Source organism: Monopterus albus, unplaced genomic scaffold, assembly GCF_001952655.1.
Source record: "Monopterus albus unplaced genomic scaffold, M_albus_1.0 scaffold25.1, whole genome shotgun sequence".
NCBI lineage: Eukaryota > Metazoa > Chordata > Actinopteri > Synbranchiformes > Synbranchidae > Monopterus > Monopterus albus.
The window spans coordinates 562949-583524 of record NW_018127905.1 but is presented as its reverse complement, the minus strand read 5'-3'; the positions used below and the strand labels follow the sequence as shown (position 1 = coordinate 583524).

The 20576-nt window shown below is 40.9% G+C and overlaps 3 protein-coding genes across 3 annotated transcripts in view; 1 reads left to right on the top strand and 2 right to left on the bottom strand.

Moving 5' to 3' along the window:
• pde5ab (phosphodiesterase 5A, cGMP-specific, b) overlaps positions 1-2814 on the bottom strand; it is a 77211-nt gene extending 74397 nt beyond the window's left edge. The window contains exon 1 of the mRNA XM_020594867.1: positions 2769-2814. Within this exon, the coding sequence (XP_020450523.1) occupies positions 2769-2773 (5 nt within the window). The 5' untranslated portion in view covers positions 2774-2814. The remainder of the gene's footprint in view (positions 1-2768) is intronic.
• A 3809-nt stretch (positions 2815-6623) lies between these two features.
• Positions 6624-19364, bottom strand: zcchc4 (zinc finger, CCHC domain containing 4). Its single transcript, XM_020594885.1, has 13 exons — positions 19139-19364; positions 18556-18674; positions 18392-18474; positions 17815-18087; positions 16323-16403; positions 9440-9512; positions 9203-9353; positions 8845-8945; positions 8219-8340; positions 7414-7489; positions 7269-7320; positions 6983-7130; positions 6624-6877 (listed from the first exon to the last, which is right to left on the bottom strand). Exons 1-13 carry the CDS (start codon positions 19224-19226, stop codon positions 6757-6759), a joined length of 1488 nt encoding a protein of 495 aa, XP_020450541.1. The 5' UTR covers positions 19227-19364; the 3' UTR covers positions 6624-6756.
• LOC109957201 (nuclear factor 7, ovary) lies at positions 13710-16312 on the top strand. Its single transcript, XM_020594891.1, has 5 exons — positions 13710-13847; positions 13975-14211; positions 14303-14322; positions 14420-14550; positions 15360-16312. Exons 2-5 carry the CDS (start codon positions 13987-13989, stop codon positions 15956-15958), a joined length of 975 nt encoding a protein of 324 aa, XP_020450547.1. The 5' UTR covers positions 13710-13847; positions 13975-13986; the 3' UTR covers positions 15959-16312.
• Positions 19365-20576: the final 1212 nt, after the last annotated feature.

Sequence of the window (20576 nt, the reverse complement as noted above, 5' to 3'; positions counted from 1 at the left end):
CTGCTACAACACATCTCATTTTTTGAAGTTTATTTTTAACCAAGTATGGCTCAGAATAGCTCAAATTCTGAAATGGAAATTTGGGATGAACACAATGGGAACTCGGCTCTACCAGTGTCACCCTCAGGGAAAATAAGTGACTCATATAACCTCAACAGAAATAACTGCAGCCACACCAAAAGAAGGGAGAAACAAGAGGAGTGACAGGAAGAGAAGGAAATATGAACCAAATAACAAAAACGGAGATTAATGCTAATACTTGCCCATCTCCAAACATCACATTCATATGTGCATTTTATCTAACTTTTTTCTTTCTTTTTCGTTATGCAATTGTCATTCTTGGACTGATGAAAAGCACATGGCCTTTGCTTACATGTTCCCATTATAAAGCAATAACTTCCAAGAAAGGCTCACAGGCCAAATCCAAATCTAACTGAAGAGGAGGGCCATTAATCAAACCGCTTCACCCAAAAGGGTTTTCTCTCACTAGAGAAAGAACAAATATTTCCCTTTATAAACAGACATGACTGTCCACAGTTTATATCCAGTCAGGGGTTAAAAATGTAGCATGAACTCAGTCACAGATTAATGTATTTGCAGTGAATGCCAAAGGTCACTTTTTATCCATAACCAATAAACTAACAGTTAAAAGCTGCATTAACTGAGTTTTAGCTACTAGGGAACTGTGAAAGAAATTGATAAAATAACATTTGCACTGATGCAAGTGTTGCCCAAATTTAAACAAGTCAAATAATGCTGATTTATCTCAGTAAACATGAAATGTTTCATAAATATTTGTCTTGGGGGTGCATTGTTGCATTTGGACTCAGTATACAATCACACATCTACAATCATGGACACGTTCATGTACAGTACAACATTAGATTATTTTATCCTGTCTACCAGTATGTGGCTGTGTATCTGATAAATGCTACATTTTGTTCACTGAATAATCATCAACTTTGCTGTCTATCTTTTGTGGCTAAGCTGGTAGTGTACAGTGGGTTTACCTGCCATGATTCCTGCCTCCACCCTGTTTATTTTTAGCAATCCTGCCTCTGCCTCGTGGTATATTCCATCAGATGCCCTCAGATTTCCCCTCCATTCTCTAATCATTTGAACTCCCACTCATTCTCACAGCTGTTCTTGGATTCCTCATCAGTTCTCCCACTATTTAAATGCAGCATTTTGTTGTTTGCTGCCAGATTGTCTACTGTGACACACCAGGCTTTGTTCCAGTCTGTTTGTCCTTGATGTTGTTGACCTCTTGCCTGTTCCTGAATTTTGACTTTTGCCAGCTCCTTTTACTTGGACTGATGTACAATGCACCTGCTTGCCTGCGTGTCATAATTTGGGTTGTCCCTGCCTCTGTTTCCTACACCAGCTGTGATATTATCAGCATTTTTTTCTCTGAAAATATACAACTGCTGTTATTGGACATGAAGTTGATAAGAAAATTCTAACAACGAGCTACAAGAAACTAAAAAGTTACATCAACCTGCACAGACCTGCACATTGGCTGATTGTGCCACTTTTCCTCATTTCCCACCAAACCTATAATTTGACCATCATGTACAGTACATATCAAAGTAAAAGCTGCTCTACATGCTTTATATCATCCATCTCCACATCATTTAAAAAGAACTCTACAACTCATCAGATAAACATCTCTGATCCTATGCAGTTAAAAGGCTCCTTGAGATATTTCTACTGTTAAGCAGGCCAGACTGCAGAATGAGGGACAGGACCAGAGGACAGAAAACAGAGACCTTATATAGTCAGAACAAATTTATCCTCGGGCTCAGGTGGCCAACAACTAGGAATTATGACCTCTCCAATACTCTCTCATAAGCCATCAGAACTGACTTTCAGGATAAGAGATGTCAAGAATCGAAGAATTAAAGAAAATTAATGTTTATGTGTGCAATGTTGAGCAAGAGAGAAAGAATCTTATTTTCAAAAGGTGAAAAAAGAGACCAAAGTACACAAGCCAAGTGTTAGAGAATACAGAAACATACATAATCCCAAATAAAAACTGACCAGTCCAAAGGCCAGAATCTGTACTTCCCTCAGTTGACCCAGCCAATCACAATAGTCCACTCTCAAAAAGAGGGTCAAAGGTTTCCTCGCTTTAGCTTTCAAGCTCCATCCCACGACCTCGTTGGGACTGGTGCCCGCGATATTGAACTGTGGGATCTGCGCCAGCATTTTTCTTTTTTGTGTTAAGTGACACCATGTGTTTATTTATGTCTATCTGTGGGCGGTAACAGCAGTATGTAAAAAATCACCCAAGAGGAGGAGTTCTTCAAATGTAAGTGTTGACACGCTCAGTCTGGCATTCATTTAATGAAACCATGCTACTGGATGATAACTAGTTTGGACACAAATGGAGGGAAACCAAGGCTGACTCTGAACTTTTTGCCAGTCCTCTTAAGTTGTGCTATTTTTTTTTTATGCCAGGATCACCTTTCTGTCAGGGTAGTGCAAAAGTCTCATTCAAAAGGAATTACACTCATTATGTAGTGAGTTATAGCAACATGTCTGTTCAAATAACACGCAGTCTGGGCACTTAGCTTCATTACAGTCCAGGAGTATCACAGAAACCCTTCCTTCTTCTTAAAAAAGCACAAAACTCTCCTAATTTCATCCTTCCCCCATGCACACAAACAGCCAAAATACACACACACAGGGAAATCTTGTCATGGATAAATGCAGTTGTGGTCTGTGTAAACCAGCAGCCCCCTTCCTCACTCGAGTATCGTACTCACCCCATAGTAGTGGAGAGTAGTCCTTGTGGCTCTGCTGAGCAACATCTGCAGCCTCAACATAACACACTCATGCACATGCACTGCTGGAGTATACTGAAGGGGTTTCCTTCTCTGGTTTCTCCCCTCTGTTTTTACCCCCCACCCTCCTTTTCCTGGCTTTAGCAGTATCCTTTTTTGGAGCTAGAAGGGAACGCGAAAATACAGAAAGTCAGTGAGAGAAGCAGAGACAGGATCATAATAATTGCTCTTCGTGTCCCTGGCCATGGACCTTACCAGCTACAAGTGATATGCAGCTCTCCCCACCGATCATCCCTCTTTACCCTCCCTCCTTCGCCTCTTCTTCCTCTCCTGTTTAGAGACTGTGCAGGTCTGCAGGGATGCTGTCTGCACTGGGACCCCCTCTTTTCCTGCTGCCTTTCACTCAATCCCAAGAGTTTGGCTACTTAGTCACATTGGCAATCATTTTGTTCTCTTGCATTTTTTCTTCTAAAGTTAAAGACAGTGTAACAGTACCAGCTGACCAAGTCACTGCACTCACCTTACATCCCAGGTATGAGATTCTCTAGATGACTAGACTGAAAATAAGCAGGACTTGAGTGGCCAACTACCAGGACCAGGATGGGAAAAAACAGTTCAAATGGGAATAAATATTTTAGTTTTCCTAAGCATTCTAAATTAAATCTAAATTAGATCTTTCAAACCGTATGTTTTCATGGGCCTCCAGTGGTCTACCTCTCAGACAGAACAGCTTGACTGCATTTCCTGTAAAGTTCTGCAAGGTTTCATCTTGGATCCTATTTTATTCTCCATTTGTAAAAAAAACAAAAAAAACAAATGCAAGTGAACAGGCCATATTCCTACTGCCTCACCTCAACCTCCCAGGTGTATAATGGCCTCAAATTAGATGAGTAGATCAAAATCCAGCAGGATTCAACTCAGAGCATCAAGATGGAAAACAAAACTGCCTGGGAACAGTTATCTAAATGTCTTTTGAAGTTTTCTCTGTAAATTAGAGTTTTCAAACAATACTTTCTTGGAATGAAATTCAGTCCCACTTGAAAAAATATGGTTTTTATGGGTAGTTCTTCATAAAACTCATTGGTCTGGACAGAAGTATATCAACAACTATTGGATGGATTCCCATAATATTTTTGTATAAAAATTTGAAGTCTAGAGAATGAATGAAGGATACTGATGATCCCCTGACCTTTCAACCAGTTCTACCAGGACAAACACTCCTGGAGAAAGCATTGTAATGACCTTGGTGATCAGCAACATGCAATTTACATTCATGGTTTTGAGGGAAATGTCTTCATATATATTAGATGAATTGCTATAAAATATGGCACAGACATTCCTGTTATGTAAAGCGTTAACTGTAACAAGTTTGCAAGAATCACTTCAGTTAGCATGAAGCAGTTATTCAACATAATCTTGACAGAAGTTATATATACAAGCTGGTACACATAGTGACACATTCAACGGCTAAAGAGGCACATATTTTGCTCAGGAGTTTGTGGAGACCAAAAAGGTATTAAAATGTGTTTAGTGGACTCAGAGCTCGTTCAGAGGATTTTGATGTACTTGTGTAGCAAATCTGAAATGCGACGCAAGAGCAAATCTTATGCTATGTGTTTACAGTAGGGGCGCTAATGCAAATGTTGTACTGTTGCCTACTCTGAAGTTTTTGTTACAGAAGAACTATTTCCAGTGTCAAAAAACAAAACAAAAAAACAGGTTGTGTGAAGTAATTCCTGTTCATCGTCATCTTTACAATATGGCAGACACAAGCCTTTTTTTCTTTTACCTGTGACAATTTAGCAGAAGCAAAATGATGCACTCCTCTCCTCTTCAGCAGCAATTTTCATTTCTACTGAATAAATGATATGACCTGATTAGGACAAAGGGCCAGTGACTCTTGCCTCAACTGGGTGCAAAGGCAGCCACTGCTCATGTTAACATTTTCACATCACTATTTTGTAAGGTATCAATATTTGAAAGTATTTACTACACATTGCTCTGTTGCCTCCAAGAGGCCAAAAGTAGTAAATACAGGCTTAACTTGATCAAAGCAACAGTATTTCTACTTCACTAGTTTATTTGTGCAAAGGACTAAATATCCTGCTATGATCTTTTCTGTACAGTGTACAGTGCTGCTGAGAGACTGTTCAGGCAGCTGACTGTCTCTCCTGTTGAATCAGTCCTGTGATAGACAGAATGCTCAATTCTTGGTTTCTTTATAGTAATTGTATGTGTGTGTGTGTGCTTGGATCTGCATCTCTTTGTGTGTGTATTCAAGTGGCAAGGATATAAGCATGTGTCTTCACATGTCACTGATGTGCCTCATACATCTAATCCTGCTTTCAAGTGTGCATAGGTGTGTGTGTGTGGCCACCTGCAGCAATGGGTGGGTTCATTCTGTCTTTGTTCTCAACAGATTAAAGCAGCTGACAAACCCCCTCTTTCCTTCAAAGGCTGGTGAAGGTTCATATGGGAAACGCTTTAGACAGGATGGGGACAGAACCAACAACCTCCTCTGTCAGCTCAGCTCCTTTCAGCTGTTTTACATAACACTGCTTTAGTTCAGTAGGGATAAAACAGCTGCTCTCTTTGACTCATCCTCTATAATAAGCTGAATTGAACCATTTCAATTCCTAAAGGTGTGACGTGCTATTTGAAGTGTCCGTGTTGTTGCTCTTTAGTAAACATCTCATGCAATATCAATAGATTTTAAGGTTATTACTACATCTTTCTTTTTAATAAAGACAAAACAGTGAGGGATACAGCATATTCCCAAGGTGAAAATGCTGTATCTACTGACAAAAAGTGTTCTTTCAGTTTTCTTGTCCATTTTAACAAGCTCAGCAAATTACACAACAAAATATATTATAACCACATGAAACAGGCCCTTGGGCAAACATCTCCAGCACAAGCAGTGATATAAGACAGTGAGATAGGAGTAACAGTACTGCCATCACATGGCCAAAGCAGAATTAAACTGAGAAGAAAAAAAGTAATCGTGAAGCAAAACCGTATGACGTTTTCGGCTCAGAGTTCAGACTGAAAATGAAGTAAAACTCAGGTAAACTCAGAAATAAATACATGGACATAGATAGAGAGATACTTAAAAGAAATTCAAATATCAGTAGCAACAGCAACAGTTACTAAAATCAAACAGAACTTATCAATTTAAAAAGAGTTGTGGAAAATGATTTCTGATCAGCCTACACACTAAACATGATCAGGTATAACACTAAGATCATTAATATCTTTATTTTAAAAATGATAGGCCTTATTTATGTAATTAGAGACACAAATGTGGAGAACCAGCAAACACAAAAATCTTGGTCAAAAATTAATTTAAATATAGTTTGAAACCTTTTTTGATTTTGGACATCTGGAATTTGCTCACATCCTATCCACAGGAACTTTCAACTCCTTTGACATTACAAGTAGGATTTTTTAAATATAAAAATATTGATTGGTGCAGCTTTAAATGATGAATCAAATAATTTCCTATTCATTTACTAGAACCATTTATATAAACTAAATTTTCTCTGAGCTTCATTCATGAATCTGAATGTTGCTTTGTGTCTGCTGGATGTGTAAAAGGGCAACTGTTTGCTACAACAACTTTATAAGATGATAACATTATGGGTTTCTTATATGTCCCAAAATTTTCCCTCACTTGCCTTTCTTTTATTCCTGCAACTTCAGAAGAAAATACAAGAACAGTTGGAAATGTCTGGTACAGAATAATAACTTTTCTTCATATGAAAATGTGTTACCATAATACAGAATAAATAACTTTTTGTTTCTACGCATTTCAATGAAAAATACAATACAGGCCAATTCTCTTTTCACAAGCCTTTTTTTATTCTGCCGTAACAGTTGTTAACACAGTTAAGAGGAGTCATTTTATTTCAAATAAAAACTATTCAATAGCCTCTGATTGCACAGCTGACAAGACACGGCATGAATAATGAGGTCACATAGACTGAGCTGCCTTCTTTATTCTGCGAGCTGCTCCAGATTTCCTCTTAGCTTTACGCTTCAACAGGGGTTTACGGGACACATTTTTGGCTCCACTCTTGGCATTGGGCCGACAGCTGGAGGGGCAGAACACAGATGCAGAAGAACAAGTTAGGATGTGCACATATTTCATTGTACTGGCACAGTGATGGATAGAAATGGTTTAAGCCTTAGCTGTTCACCTGTTGATCCTGTGTGTGTCTTTGAGAGGGCAGGCTTTGTGCTTGTGCTGCAAGCTGCCACAGCAGAAGCAGCCTTCCTTTCCTGGGCTGTGGCCACATGGGTGCAATGGGAGGGCACAGTGACCACAGGCTTGACAATGTTTCCATGCTTAGAAGGGAAACAATATAAATACACACATTAATATGAGACCAAAGGTGATTTGAAGGCTTTTGTCTTGACATTAATAACAGTGTATATACATCTTATTACTGTATCGGATGTGATTTTAGATATTAAATTACTTACATGGTTTCACACATTTCTCACATAATGAGCAGTGTTTCCATTCACGGCCATCCTGGAGACAAACCAAGAAAACAGCGTGTGTAAATTTGATAACTGCATTTATTCAAGTTGGCAAACCATGCATGAGAAGCTTCAATGATGATACCTTGGATGGGCAGATGTTGCATTTAGCGCAGTGCTTGTTGAGGGACCAGACGTATCTCTCACATACAGAGCAAAACCTAACAGGAGCAAGTGAAGACACATGACTGTAACACAGTCCTTATGGCTGGGTGTCAGACCCCAGGATTGTCAGAGCGTGGATAGAAATGTGTCTGTAATATCACAGGCCGTTGTGGTTCAACACTGTGACAGGTATTTTACACATTCTTTCATTTGCATGGTTTGAAATTTAAGTCAGAACTAACTATTTATATTATTCCATTTTGGCAAAGTCCAGTGAAGATTTTGTAAAAAGTGGTGTTTATGTTCTTAAGGTAAGGCGCTGAAGTATTGTTTTAGGTATTGGTACTAAAACTAAGACGCTGTGCTGACACCAGTATTTAAAAAAAAAAAATCATATGATTTAGCCCAATTAATTTGACAGTATCTAATATTAGGAAGATGTAAGATGTGCTTTTAAAAATAGATCAATACAACCTAGGAAAATGCTAGATTACATTTAAACAAGAGCACAGTGGGATTTCTGAGACCAAAAGTGATAGCAATTCAAAAGTCTGATAATATTATATTGGTGATATTGTGCTTTAACATAAACACAGATCATAAGCAAAGACTTTTGATAAGGTTCATTTCATGTATAGATTTGTGACTAAGATATGTACTGAGCAGTAAATCTAAAAATATAAACAATTTTGATCTTGTCATCGACTCAATCATGTTGCTGTTAGTTCACATATATATCAGTGTAGCAGCCTAGTTCAGAGCTGACAGAGTGAGTGGGTTGATACCTGTAGCCCTCCTCTTTGGGCAGAACAACAGCTCTGGGAGTGATGTTAGTGAACAGCCTGACAGGAGACTGCCTCCTGCCTGTCTTCCCATGTTTATACAGAGGATGGTTATCATAGTCCACCTGGTTAGAAACAAAATCAAATATTGGCTTGATTGTTTGTGCTACAGAGACAGATCCCGACCTTAGAGACAGTACAGCCTCCAAAAGCAAAGCCTGGTACTTTAAAAACCACAGCTAGAGCCACTGTGCTGCAGCTCTAGGGAAAGTCTGTTGAACAAGGTTTACACATATTAAATATCATTAATTATAACGGCAAAGATTTTGACAGAAAACTGTCAGAGACCCTTCTACAATAAATAAACCACGTGGCTCACTGGTGTGTTTTAGTAGTTCTTGAAAAACAGCTAAACCAGGTTCTGGACACACAGACATGGCCTAGAAAATCAGCAGCCTTATTCGTAACTGATTGTAAGAACACTATACAATATGCAACACTTGAGATGTGTATTAAAATTAAACCCAATGAGACTTTGTGCTTCCTGAGGCCAAGTCTGTAGCTGGTTTAATCAATCAACTAATCCTCTGTGCAAATCATTAGCAAAAAGCCATCTACTGATAGTATACCTGGTAGTCCAGCATGGAGAACGAAGGGAAACTCTCCAGGATGCGAGGCTCAAAGAAATACGGGAAGATCCACATCATGGGCATATCGGCATTACTGCTGTCTGCACACACACGTATGTTGGTAGAAACACGGGATTTTAATACATTTTTAAAATTGAGCTCTTTTTTGATGGACATTTTTAATGGATTTATAAGTGTATTTTGTGTTGAGGGTGTAGTTTTTGCATGTTTAATGTCTTTTATTGCTACTGGGTTTTTTTGAGCTGCTGTACTGTTAAAAAAAAAAAAAAAACTTCCTGTGGGACAATGAAAACTTGAAAAGACAAATATAGACAGAACACTCCACAGCGACACTGACCAGAGCTCTGCAGCTTCCTCCATGTCTGTGAGATCAGAGAGAAAGTGTTAGCCAGAGGTTTCACCAGGCCACCGAACGGAGGGTCAGCCACCATCACCACCTTGTCCCCATCAGACTCTGTGAGGAACGCCTGCAGGACTGCGTTGGAGGCCTAGAAAGAAACGGCTCTTCACTATGAAGGGACTTATAGCATCATTTTAACCCAAAGCAACAGCATGAAAGTGTTTTAATTCATACCTCTCCACCAAAGAAGTGATGATTGAACATGTTGTAGTGACAGAACTCATCTTGGCTGTAGAACTGAGCATATCTGAAACAGAACAACAGATTCGGTGAGTTTCTGCATTAAAAAACAACTTTCTAATAGACTGGCTTCTGTTCTGTCACCTTGTCTAATAACAGCAGACTGAAAAATAAGAGCAAGTCTGAACTTATCTTGGACCCTGAGCTGTGTATCCAGGTAACGATAAGGTGTGTGAGCTGCAGGTTTAAGCTCGTAACACAAGAACACGCCCTCTTTGCATATTCTTTACAGAAACAAACGGACAAGGAAAGACGGACAAGCAGACCTCCGGTAAGAACAGCCACAACAACAATAATAAAAATGTTAAAAGATTATAACTTGGTCTGTATTTGATGCTGCTTTTACAGTAGAGGTCCTAAATGTTATTCCACAGTAAACAAGGAACTGTCTGAAAGAAAAACTGTACAGTACCAGTCGAGCATTTGGGGACAACTTCACATTCAGTGGTTTTCCTTTGTTTCCATTATTTTCTATGTTATTGATTAGTACTGAACACATTAAGCTATGAAATAACAGAAACATGTATGGAATTATGTCACAACCAAAAACCGCAAACAAAGCATAATGTGTTTCATATTTTAGATTGCACTGTCTGCCTCGATGACAGCTTTGTGCATTACTGGCAATATGTTAACCAGCTTCACCAGCTTCGTGTGCCTTGTCAAAAGTTAGCTGCTGGAATTTCTATCCTTCTTAATGCATCTGAGATCATCAGGTGTGTTGTGCTGACTTGTGCGGTATACAGCAAACGGCCCTATTCAACTACTGTAGTGATCCGTATAATGGAAGAACTCAACTAAGCAAAGAGAAACAAGATTCCACAATTACTCTAAGACATGAAGGTCAGTCTCAGTCAGAAGTCTTTTATTGACAGACACAACCCTTGGTGATTGGATGCTTCAGATGAACAGGACATCTTGTGTCTCTAAAACCATGCTTTCTTGAATCCTCGTTGCTCCCATTTTCTCCTTGTAGCTCTTCCTTGCATCTGACACGGGCAGGACTAGGATGCAAGAAAAGTATGCAAGTAAGGGAGAAGTGGATGCAAAAAAGGGAACTGGGATGTACCCCAAGTTTGAGAGTTTTGGTTCCAACAGCCACATCTGTGTGAGAAGCAGAGGAGGTGAATGAATGTGGTTCCCATTGTGAAGCATGGAGGGGCAGTTGTAATGGTGCGGGGGCGTTTAGTGGGACTGTCACTGGTTTCAACAGGACAATGACCTGGCCTCGACCTAAACCCTGTTGAGATGGTCTGGGGTGAGTTGGACCACAGAGTGAAGGAAAAGCAGCCAACAAGTGCTCAGCAAATGTGGGAACTCCATCAAGACTGTTGGAAGAGCATTTCAGGTGATCACCCCATTAACGTGGCTGAGAGAATGCCATAGTTGTGCAAAAGCTGTTATCAAAGCAAAAGGTGGTTACTTGAAAGAATCTAAAATATAAAACATCTCATTTTTTACACTTACTTTGCATACTACACAATCCCATGTCCTGAATAGGGCTTTTGCATTTAGGCACTCAGGGACACTTACTGAGATTATCTTTCCTTTGCAAGCTTGGCATGGACTCAGAACAGACAGGTTTTCACAGACTTTCTAAAAAACCTGAAGAACTGGTTACTTGAGCAAAGCAAACATACTGAAAATGCTTCACATGGTGCAAAATGGGAAAACATCTCTGACAGAAATTGACTGCATGTTCCTTGTTGGTTCAATCTTCAGAAATGGCTGAGGAGTCATCATTTTCCCTTGGTAATAAAAAGTCAGCAGAGGCTCAATCAGTACAGAGTGGTCTTGCAGCACCCATTGCAGGTGCATATAGTGTACTGCAGGAAGGACTGAACTTCACTTCACTAGACTCCAGTGACGGGGTTGTTCAGCCTTTCCCACGATCACCAAAACTCCAGAGGAAGATATCCAAAGCTGGACAGCCTTCCCAGGTAAACATGAGGGTGGTAAAGCACAGAAGATGTAATATTTTAGTGCTCAGTGATGTGCATGATTTCATACTCTCTCTATTTACTGGACTCAAAGTCAGGAATGACTTAGTGCTTGAAGTATTTCATGAAAGGGTGTGAAGAAAAAACACAACCACGGCAATGAGGTTCACAGCACCCTGAGCCAGAGCACAAACAAAAGTAGGACCATTTCTGCTGTACAGTAAGTGAACAGCACTTACTGGCAGTATGTGTAATCAAGTGCATGTTGATACGTGCATTTCACTGCAGAAGGTTTACTGCGCAATCTTTATTTAACCAGGTGATCTCACTGAGATTAAACTCTCTTTTGCAAGAGACCTGAGAACACCAAACATGTATCTTTACCATTCTACCCATCCATCCATTATCTATCAATCAGTCTGTCACAGGGCTGACACTTAGAGACAGACAACCACACACCCCCACACTCACTCCTGTGGACAGTTTAGACTCACCAGTCAACCTAAGCTGCATGTCTTTGGACTGCGGGAGAAAGCCGGAGTACCCTGGGTGGCCAGGGCTCGAACCAGGAACCCGACAGCGCTAACCACTGCTCCCGCCCTTAATAACTGATTAACAGATGAATTTCCATTTTCTATTTCCAGCTGTAGGGCTTTTCTTTGTCATATGTGAGAGCAATTTGAATTTCAGTTCACAGTGAATTTCTGTGGGTTGAGATTTGAAGACATCACCTTGGGCTGAGAGATATTCACATATGCATTTTTCACCACTCTGTAACATCTTATAAACAAAATGATTGAGAAAATGATGTGGAGATTAAAACAAAAACTATCATTGGTATCACTAGTAGTCTTAGTTGACTGCCTCTAAATTTTGCAACAAAAAGTCCTCTGCTGCCAGGACTTCCTGCTTTTTTCTATGACTATAAATTGAATGTCTTTGGACAATTGGCTAGACAAAACAAGCAATTTAAAACTTTCTCTAAACCAGAAATAAATCTAAAAAAAACAAAAAAAAACAAAACAAAACAAACAACCAACGTATTGGTGCAAAAAAGCATGTCCTAGCCCTCCATTAACCTTGGTCACATCTACAGCGGGGCAAATAAGTATTTGATACACCACCGATTTTCCAAGTTTTCCCACTTACAAAGAACGGACAGATCTGTAATTTTCATCGTAGGTTCACCTCAACTGTGAGAGACAGAATCTACAAAAAATTCCAGAAAATCACACTGTTAGATTTTTAAATAATTTATTTCCATTTCATTGCATGAAATACTACTCTGAGCAACAGGACAACGTCATCTGCAAAAAGCAGAGACGAGATCCTGTGGTCCCCAAACCGGACCACAGGATCTCGTCTTTGCTTTTTGCAGAGTTTATACCAAAAAGTTCTATTTTGGTCTCATCTGACCACATGACCTTCTCCCATGCCTCCTCTGGATCATCCAGATGGTCTTTGGCAAACTTCAGACGGGCCTGGATATGTGCTGGCTTGAGCAGAGGGACTTTGCGTGTGCTGCAGGATTTTAACCCATGACAGTATAGTTACTAATGGTATCCATTGAGACTGCAGTCCCAGCTCTCTTCAGGTCATTGACCAGGTCCTCACATGTAGTTCTAGGCTGATCCCCTACCTTTCTCAGGATCATTGATACTCCACAAGGCGTAATCTTGCATGGAGCCCCAGTCCGAGGGAGATTGACAGTCGTCTTTAGCCTCTTCCATTTTCTAATAATTGCACCAACAGTTGTTGCCTTCTCACCAAGCTGTTTGCCTATTGTCCTGTAGCCCATCCCAGCCTTGTGCAGGTCTACAATTTTGTCCCTAGTGTCCTTAGACAGCTCTTTGGTCTTGCCCATAGTGGAGAAGTTGGAGTCTGATAGATTGAGTGGACAGGTGTCTTTTATACAGATAACGAGTTCAAACAGGTGCAATTAATACAGGCAATGAGTGGAGGATAGGAGGGCTTCTTAAAGACAAACTAACAGGTCTGTGAGAGCCAGAATTCTTGCTGGTTGGTAGGTGATCAAATATTTATTTCATGCAATAAAATAGAAATAAATTATTTAAATCTAACAATGTGGTTTACTGGAATTTTTTGGTAGATTCTGTCTCTCACAGTTGAGGTGTATCTACGATGAAAATTACAGATTTGTCCATTCTCTGTAAGTGGGAAAACCTGAAAAATCGGCGGTGTATCAAATACTTATTTGCCCCACTGTATAAGATTATAAATTATTCAGTTAACCTTCTATTCAAATGTATGGCTAGTTTATTTGGCTGTAACTCTGCTAACTACAGGAACAGCTGTCCAGATGTTTGGAGGAGCTACAGGCAGAGAGATCCAAAACTGAGGCCCACATCCAGTCTCTGAAAAAACGCAAAACAGATCTTTCTGTAAGTATGGGATCAAGTACCACCACTACTTAAAACCAGTTACTATACACACATCTGACCACAACTGAGAACAACAGAAAACAGAGCCCAACATCTGCCCTCATGCTTTCCATGTTCCTTCCCATAGAGGAGCACAGAGATGATGAAGCAGCAGGTTCGTGAATGCTTTGACAACATTAGGGCCATCCTGAAGCAGGACGAGCATGCCACCCTCGACTCTCTGGAGCTGGACCTCAAACGGACCAGAACCAAACTGGACCAGGTTCTAAAGAACTGGAAACAACACCAGGACCAGGTTACAAAGAGCATCAGTAACACCCAGAGAGCACTGAGCAAGCACCCCGGAGCAGAGGAAGGCGGGCAGGTCTTGTTCACATGTTGCTCAATATCACAGTTTAACAGCAGAGTAACTGAAAGTGTTTTAATCACTATTTCTGTTTATGTCTCCTCTCAAGGGTCACTCTGAAAATCTGAGGTAAAAACACTGCCCCACTGAAATGAATGAAAACTGTTGGGTCCGGTCTGTAACGGACCTCTCAGTCTCATTATAATCTGTGTGATTACTCCTCCAGTCCTAAGAAGCCAGATGCGTTTGAAAAGGAAATCCGGCTGAATGGAGAGAGATTTGAGAAGCTTCTTAAAACATTATCCTCCATCTGCAAAAACCTGAAAGCCCAGCTGGAGAGGAAGACTCTACTGTTAGGTACCAAGGAAATTATTTCTATATCAACTCATTTAGAACAGTAAGTCTGGTTCATTTGGGCAGGTGATAATAATGTGTCACTGTCCTCTGCACAAGTTGCATTACACGCATAAATGTCATCATAACCAATGTAACAATGCATTAACATTTGACGAAATGCTCATTTTAAGTGGCTTTTCCACCACTTGGCACCGGCTCAGGTCGATTCTACTTGCTTTTGGTACCAGGTGCTCTGTTTTCCACTGCAGAGTGCACCCCCCTCAGTGTAGCTGGCGGTCATGACGACACCACATGAAACTGCCGAGAAGGCACGGTCCCACAGCCATCACATGTAAACATCCAGATTAATCAGTGGCAAGATTGCCCAAAGTAGCAACTAATTTCTTTGACCAATTGGTAGTCTGCAATGTTTACAAGTCACCATTTGGTATCATCTCAGCTCGCTTGGAATCTCAGAGGTGATACCAAAAATGGTTCCAAGTACTATCCCCATTTGACCGATTGAAAAACAAATAAGGCGAGTCAAATCGAGTCGTGCTGGTATCTAGTGTTGGAAAAGGGGCTTTATTGTCTGTTTGCTGCAGTGTGTGTATTTACTTCCTTTCACTTCAAACCTGCCCAAATTTTTACACACAATTGTAAACTGTCAAATCAGCTAACTTTGCCTCATGACGACAGGTTAACCCCCAAATACAAAAAACAAACAAGCAACAGGTATGAATGCAGTGTTGAATTAGTTTAAAGTAACACTGATGCATGGACAAGATCAAAATGCCATCAATAATTAAGAATTCTCTCTTTTACTTCAGATTCATTTCCTGTGGTGATTGACAGGCACACTTGCCACAGTCAGATTACAGTGACCTCAGAGGGGCGGGGCATGTCCTTCTCAGCGCCTGCCCGCCCAGCTCCAGAGCATCCTCTACAGTTTGACAAAGTGTGCTGTGCTCTGGGCTCGTCTTCTGTCACAGCTGGTCAGAGTTACTGGGAGGTCGACGTACACTGCTGTGATGCCTGGGCTGTGGGTATGGCCTATGGCAGTCTGCAAAGGAAGGGCCGGGACAAGGGTGCCCAACTGGGCCGAAACAGGAATTCGTGGTGTGTGGAGCTTCGGAACAGCAATCTGTTGGCTTGGCACAATGACCGGCATGTGGTGTGTCTGGGTGTCAGTCAAACTCCGCTCAGAAAAGTGGGAGTGTGGGTGAATTACGACAAGGGCCAGCTGATGTTTTACAACGCCGACACCATGGCTGTCCTGCAGAAATTCTCAGCAGCCCTGACACCAGTGTTTGACCGGGTTCACCACCAGTTCACTGAGCCGCTGTACCCTGCCATACGCTTCCTGAGACCACCAGAGAGCCAGATGTGGCCAAACCACCTGGAGCTATGTCACCTCAACACCCCTTGATGCGGTAGTCATACCCCTGAGACAGTGACTGCGATTACATGCACTTCAGTAACCAGGTTACAACTGGCTTTCTTAACCGTCATGTAAATGGGAAATCCAGTTTCCATAACTATGGTATGGGAATAGGGAAACCTGATTTCCCCAGGTACAGAATGCTGATTTCTCCGCTATGTACAGTATATATGTAACCAGGTTTCTAATCAGCTTTGTACAAGAGCGCATGTGCAAAAGACAAGCTCGAAGGTCGCTGACGAGGTCTTGCTAACAATAATGTGTGCAGTCTTCTGCCATCCATGTAGATACCATCAAGTCAAACACAACTGTACAGTTAAATGAAGCATGATACAAGACAAGACAAGCTAACCTGAAGTCAATGTCCAGCAGCAGGCTCTTCATTGGCTCATGTTTCTGCTCCAGGTTTCGCAACTTGATCAGTTCCTGAAGTCTGTCAAACAAATGAAAAATCATTGTTGGCTATAAATTAAATAATAATAAAAAAACATCAAACAAGGTCTCAAATCTCTCATTTCACATCTGACCACTCAAACTATTTTGCATGTATATTGTACTGTTAGTAAAATAAAATAATTATAAGATTAGATAAAAAGATTGTGCATTTTCTCGTGTTATTGCTGTCCTGAGGAAAACCTGTTGTGTTAGCATTTAAACTGCATAAATTACTGGTAGTTAGGTTTTTATTTTGATGCTAATATCCAATACTATATTGCATCTACTATCAGTAGTGGATATAAAGTTTGACTGACAGTTTCAACACCAGTCTGACCAAACCAAACAGGCAAACTCACTAGAGTTTGCTTGAGCAAACAGGTGAGGTGTAAAAGCAGAGGTAGGGACTATTTTAGGTAGAATGTAGCAACAATGGCTGACTGCTGTGTTGCTTCAAGTTGGCTTTGTCCGGTCCAGTTGGGTTGAAAAAGTGACACCACAAAGACTACAGGGAACGGCCGACTGGCACGTACCTTCTGTACCTGCATGACAGAAATAACTCCCCCTACCAGAAGATAGCGGTATCTGTATTTGCCATGAAGAAAGGGAAAGAAGAGCTAGAATGCAGAAGTATAAGCGATAAACAAAGCACCTCTCATTCAAAACAGCTACTGTTTAAAGCTGCTTGTAATCGAGAATATGTCTGATAAGAAGTTGAAAATGACACTGCTGTTCTCTACCCTGGGTCTTTTGGTTGTAGAAGAAGAAAGTAGGTTCAGGAAGTGAAAAATAAGGAGAAACCACATGAAATGGGTAAAAAAAATGGACACTGAAGGGGTTTTCCCGAAACGTTCTCTTCTCGTGCACTGATTCACTAAGCTGAACAGCCAATCGGGGACAGACAACATTACGCAAACACTGTAAAAGGTTTTGCCACAGACTCGACTGACTGGCTTCTCTCCTGTATGAGCTCACGATGATCTTCAGACCTTATAACTGTGCATGAACTATGTGTGTGACCTTCTAACCGGTGGAGGAATCTTCTATGCGGCTTTAACCCTCAGTACTCTGGACAGTGACATCATCCAGCAAAGGCGCTGTGTTAACCAATCACAAACGGGGGTACGACCGGGATGTGGGTGTCCATGGGAAGACGACTCTTGTTTACCTTGTTAGTATGAACATTCAGTGCTATTCACTGTTGAATCTGGGCCACAGTTAACACATCATAATGACAAGCCAAGCATTTTTGTCAGCAGTGGATGTTGAACTGCGTTTTTATACATCAATGCAAACCCACATAGAAACCTTTGAAATTCAGTCTCATGCTGAATTGAAGAATGAATGTGGGAGAATGCTGGATACAATGAACTTTGAAAACCCCTGTTCTAACTCAGTATCTTCCTCACCTGGGTGTGCCCACACACAGCACCTTCCTGTATCCCAGAGCAGCCAACGTGTCCAGCATAAAGTGTGAGCTACGGTCAGTGAACAGGTACTGGGCATTGCTCTTCTTGTTATCCAGAGGACGCAGCAGCACACTGGGCCTCCTCAGCTGAGACTCACTGACATCAGTGGATTTGTGAGAGGTGTGGGCCTCATGCTCTCCTGGAAGGAGCAGAATCTGACAATCCTGACAAAACTTCTTCTTATCTGGTGGGAGGGAGGCAAACTTTCTGAACCTGAGGCACAAATCAGAGTCAAGCAATAAGTCAGTTATTATGTTCACTTTATGTATGGGAATTCTCAATTTCCTCATGTTGATGTTGAATTTTCAACACACCAGTAAAATATTTTATTAGCGGATCTGTGACTGAGATGTCCAAATCACAGACAACTTTGGTGCAGGACTGATACACAGTAGATGCCCTAGATCACAACTACAACGAACAAGCCTCTCTGTAGGAGGAGGCCATGACAGATTGTAGGTGACGCCTTACATAAATATACAATAAACATTGAATAATAATTAGTGTTATGTATTACCGGGTACAGTACTCCTTCTGACTGAACGGAGGTCTTCTCAACTGGTTTTCTGCTTCTCTGGCCAAGAGCCTGGCTTCTGACACCTTTGAAGTATAATTTAAAACATGGTTCAACCAAGTATCGCATATCTTGTTACAAGTGATTGGTGAATTTAGCGAGCCTACCTTTTCATGTTCCCACTGGAAAAAGCTGCAGTCTTTTCTGTCTCTACAAGCTGAGCAGGCATAGAACCTCCTGCCTTTCTCTCCTCCTTTGCTAACTTTCTCAAACAGCAGTGCTGGACCTGGCAAAACATGGCTGGCATTGTTATTCAGCAAAACATGGCCCTCTGTATTTAGCTAACACTGAAATGTGAGCCAAACTCCACCGAAAACAGTATCAAATTATAATGGACAATCTTTACATATTACGGTAAATACTTAGTGAAAGTGGTAAACATTTAAGCAAAGTTCGGCTTCATATTAGGCTCAGATGTTATTCCTATGGTTCCTTCCTGCTATTTCTACCGTCAAAAAACATCCTGATGGCTGGTAGTGTAAGGTCAGTTTCGATTCCAACTTTCACTGCGATACGAACTATCTTGGGTTGTATCCATATGCCGAATTCATTAGGACATTATTTATTTGTATTGTGTAATAAATTGTATTGTCTACATTGTTTACTAGATTGTGTAAATCAACTTTGAAATACTAAGTTTGCTAAGGCAGTTTGGAGTTTCGCTACTAGGCTATTCACAGTAAGTCTTACCATGCGGACAACATGGCGGTGTTTTACCGCCCTCTGAAAGAATAACCTCTATTCCAAAGCTGTCGTCGATAGCCTCGGTTATATCCATGTCGCATAAAATTCAGTTAATTTGTTCGCATAACAAATCTTTCCGCACAATTTCAACCTGGCCAGAGGAAACCATGCCATACAGTCGCACAGCAATGACGTCAACTATTGTTACTTCTTCTTCTATCAGATTTTACGTCAGCTGGCATCCTTAAGATTGTATTTCTGCCCCCTGTTGGTTTTAAATAAAATTTCATTTAAACAGGCTTTAATTAAAGTCATGTTACTATGTTACCATGGGCATACCTCCACACATAGCCTTGGCTCTGAAACCAAACTCCTGGAGAGGGGCTGGACTCTATCCTTTTACTGAGTTGCCCAGGGTGTGACATGCTGAGCAGATGTGGGGATACCCACAAACCACCGGCTGAGCACTGCTGTGTTGGAGTTCTCCCCAAGGAACAAGAGGGTCGCCTCCATGCAACTTAAAAATTTCTGGGAGGGAACCTCTGACTGTTGATTGCGCTTATGCGCTGAATGGTAGTTCAGAGTATGTGGCCTGACTGCAAATCTGCAGTTATTTTGCATGGACAGGGGGATAATTATGGACCGGTTTTGAGAAAAATGTATTTAATATTCAGTGCGTGCATGTGGACCTACAATAGGGGATGTATCATCTTTGAAATTCTATTTCAGAAGGGTCTGGATTTAGCTAGCTAGCAAGGAATGTGTAATGTCACCTCTCTGGTGTGGAAGGAGCTGGAGGTGGTGCAGGAGATGGAGCGGTATCAACACTGCTGACCGTCTTACAGTGTTATGCTCAACTTTTTGAATATCAATAGCTCACATAATATGGGAGGTGCCCCCTGTACATTTTTATTTCAGAATTAATTAAATATTTTAATTGATTAATAGCTTTTTTTGCACAATTTGAGGCCTCCTAAAAACACTTGGGTACACAAGTCCTCACAGGGACTGATGCTAGAGGAGTCAGACTACAACCTCACAAAAATAAATGTACTTTCACTGTACAATTCTGGAGAAATTTCGGGATAAACGTTTGAGTATTTGTATAAGAAAATAGCTTTTGTTGTGCACTTTGAGCCTATCGAAGTCATATGACACACGTCACATGACGCAGCATGTGTGCGGTGCGACATTCTGAAGTGTTCCACGAAAACAGGTGTTTACAGTGTATCTTCCTCTTGTTCCCTCTCCTCGGTTGTTTCCAGTTTATGACATTGCGACACATAAAGAGGACAGAGAAATATAATCTGCTTCTCTGCTGATTAAATAATTCAAACAAAACTGCCAGAATACATAACAACATTGTCATTATTTCCAAACTGATATGCTAAGGTAGCCTATTTTAAAGATTACAGTACAGTTCGGTGACTGACAGTCTCTTTCC